The sequence below is a fragment of the Pinus tabuliformis genome, chromosome 9, assembly GCF_031772625.1.
Source record: "Pinus tabuliformis cultivar Carrire ecotype Pingquan chromosome 9, CPIR1, whole genome shotgun sequence".
Lineage (NCBI taxonomy): Eukaryota > Viridiplantae > Streptophyta > Pinopsida > Pinales > Pinaceae > Pinus > Pinus tabuliformis.
Genome location: NC_142307.1, coordinates 261,325,676 through 261,328,939, shown reverse-complemented (window position 1 = coordinate 261,328,939; position 3,264 = coordinate 261,325,676). Strand labels below are relative to the sequence as shown.

At 32.9% G+C, this 3,264-nt stretch overlaps 1 protein-coding gene across 1 annotated transcript; it reads right to left on the bottom strand.

Annotated features, from left to right (window-relative positions):
• Positions 1–836: 836 nt before the first annotated feature.
• Positions 837–3,055, bottom strand: LOC149148183 (putative phospholipid hydroperoxide glutathione peroxidase). Its single transcript, XM_089445226.1, has 6 exons — positions 2,669–3,055; positions 2,471–2,547; positions 2,144–2,205; positions 1,644–1,762; positions 1,334–1,501; positions 837–1,140 (listed from the first exon to the last, which is right to left on the bottom strand). The coding sequence occupies exons 1-6, from the start codon at positions 2,720–2,722 to the stop codon at positions 1,108–1,110; spliced, it is 513 nt and encodes a 170-aa protein (XP_089301352.1). The 5' UTR covers positions 2,723–3,055; the 3' UTR covers positions 837–1,107.
• Between the last annotated feature and the right edge of the window lie 209 nt (positions 3,056–3,264).

Here is a 3,264-nt window from a genome sequence, read left to right as displayed (position 1 = left end):
AGAAAGCAACCATTGATATCAAAATGATTGATGTTAGAGAAAGCAACGAATGATATTAGAAATAAGGAGAAATAGAGTATGCCCTTCACTATAACATCTAAGATTAAAGGTTTGAATGGTGTGTGATTTCAACCTCCTTTATCATATTACCTATATGAAATATGTGAAAGAAAGTAGGCACAACTATACAAAAAACTTAAGAAAGCAGATTGAGAAGATCATTGTGTAATCTATTTGTTATTTATTACAAGCTTCCTATTACTTTTTACCATTCATCTTCTTCATTTTTACTTTATTGTTATTCATCTTAATCATCATGTAATTTTTGAAGTGGCCCTTTTGATAGTTCAAAGTATATATAATACTTAGTAAATTCAAAAAGAAAATTTATTTCAAACACAAAAAAGTACACATAATCATCTAAAATCCAAAACTTTAAAAGTCAAGTATCAAATATAAAGATCCCTTGAAGTACATATCTTTTCTTAAATTTTATATTTAAAAAAAAAATACAAAAATTAAATATAAAGATCCCTCTAAGTACAAATCTTTTCTTAAATTTTATATTTTAAAAAGCGTTTATATTTGTTAAAAAATATTATTTATAATTATTATTTTTTAATTAAATAAATCTAAAATCATATAAATAAATTAAAAATTATATATTTTAAAAAATAATGAGAGAGATTTTTTAAAATGATATATAAATTTTGAAAATAGCATATTACAGGCTCCATTTGAAGATATAAAGACGAGGAGGGTCCTGCATAGTGTTGAGATTAAAATTAAGCTATTAGTGCAAAACAAACATATCCACATCATTTTTCATTCAATGATAGTTCAAGAAGTTAAAATTGCATTGAAATATATGATTAAAAAACTAATCGAAATGCCACATAACATAGTGGATGCAATACTTGCATCAACAGACAAACTGTTTAACAATGCTGCCTTGAATGTTGTGCAACTGAACAAAATAGGTACTTTGATAAACTGACAAACTGCCTAACAATGCTCCCTTGAATCTGTGCCAGGGATAGAACACTATCATGTTGAATTGCCGCTTCTTCTATTTTCCCAACAAGAAAGGGTATTTTCTTAACAGAATCAAGCAATTCCTAACAACTTCTTCACATCTTTCTGCAAACACGAAATGGAAAAAATTAGTAACTATGTTTGTAATGGAGAATATGAGTAACTAATCCTTTAAGGTATGCATCCCATTAAATCAAAACCCTTTCAATGTCAAGTTTGTATGCAAAAGGACTAAGCAGACAGCTAGAATCTCTGCAAAGAAGGCATGGAACTAAGAAAAGGTGGTTTGTCTAGACACCTCAATGCTCAATGGAGACGTAGTTGGTGCATATCGTTCAACAACATTTCCATCTTTGTCCACTAGAAACTTAGTGAAGTTCCACTTTATGTCTTCTCCAAAAATCCCACCTTTACTGGACTTCAAGAACTTGTACACGGGAGCTGCACTGCTCCCATTAACTTCCACCTACATTACAGAGATGCCAATTTAGCACCAAGGATCTCAAGAATCAACCTGATGGATTAGTTACTTTTAAGTTAATCCACCTCTTGTATGACAAGAAGTAGTAAATCTGAGAAGGTATAAAAAACAGAAATAAGATGAAGACCTTGTCAAATATGGGAAACTCTGCTTTAAAACGAGTGCAGGCCACTTCTGCAATCTGTGCATTATCACCTGGTTCCTGTCCACCAAACTGATTGCATGGGAAAGCAAGTATTTCTAATCCTGGAAAAAAAATATTGTGGGCATAACACTGATCAGTAATAGACTAATATATTGTCAAGACAGGAATGGGAGAATGGGAACAGAACTAGAAGTTGGTTTAAAGTAATGCATAATTTTGACTCAAATAAAAGAATTGACTTAAGGGAGAATGGGAACAGAACTAGAAGTTGGTTTAAAGTAATGCAAAATTTTCAACAGACTCAAATAAAAGAATTGACCTAAGGATGCTAATCCCATACCATTAAAAAGGTAAAGCATTTTGACCTTCCTTGTCTAAGACACATGCTATTATCAACAGATCAACAACCACTGGATATAATAGGACGGTAAGGAAATGTAAGAATCATTTAATGAGGTTAACCATGTATGTTTGGATAGTACCTTGATCCTTATACTTTGCATACACTTCATTCAACTGAGTGTAGTTAGACGTAGTCAACCCACTGCAAGACAAAGAACAGAGTGGCCCCAATTTGTCAAGTTTATAAATGGGATAATTTCAGTTAAAAAACAAATAGCCCTGCATAGTCCATCAATATTTTGTTTGTCACACATTATTTTAGAACTAAATCTTATAAAGAACCTGATTTGAAAAATTACAGAGACACAGCTTTATAAATTTTTTCGTTTTCTTTCTAATAACCTAAATTAAACCCATTATGAAATCATTGATCCCAAACTGAAGCAAAATGTAGAATGTAGAATTACCATTGAGAGGCAACATTGACAATAAGTAAAACCTTGCCTTTGTAGAGGCTGAGATCCACGTCATTACCCCTAATGTCCTGCATACAATTTAACACAATCCATTCAGAATCTCATATGCAAATCATAAATGGGTGTAGAGAATAATAATATCAGAGAAAACAAATCAAAGAATTAAATTAAAATTAAACTACAAATCACCTTGACTGTTAGGTCGTGGACCGAGGAATATTGTTCTGATGAGGTCCCAGTCATGGCTGTGGAATTAGCAGATAACGCAACACGAAAAATATCAAAATTTTTTGGTTTGATCCAAAGAGAAGGGCGTGAGAATGATCTGGTATTAGCAGAAAGTGAAGGGCATATGGATCAGTGGAGGGTATAAGAGGTTTATATAGAAGTGCTCTGAATCTGGGTAACGCAGAAAATGCACGTGGAAGACTGGAGGAAAGGTCGAGGGAGCACGGGGATGCATACGAGTGAAAGGCGGTCAAGAAAATGGGGATTTTGTGTGTGAACAGGGATACAGATCTTAAACCACGAGTGGGTCCATGTTTGAGCCTCCCAAAAGAAGCAGTGGGCATAAAACAAAGGCTGGAAAGCAAATTTGTGATCATAAAGTTTAGATATCTCTACTTGTGGTGTAGTTGTAGTTTTGTGGGAATTTATTACTATCTCTGCAAGTGGAAAATGATGTTTCGTGTCAGAAAACGTGTATCTGCAAGAAAAGAGTTTCTAGAAAAGTTCCATGACATCCCAATATTTGTGAACGAGTAACTTGAATGTATTAATATTGT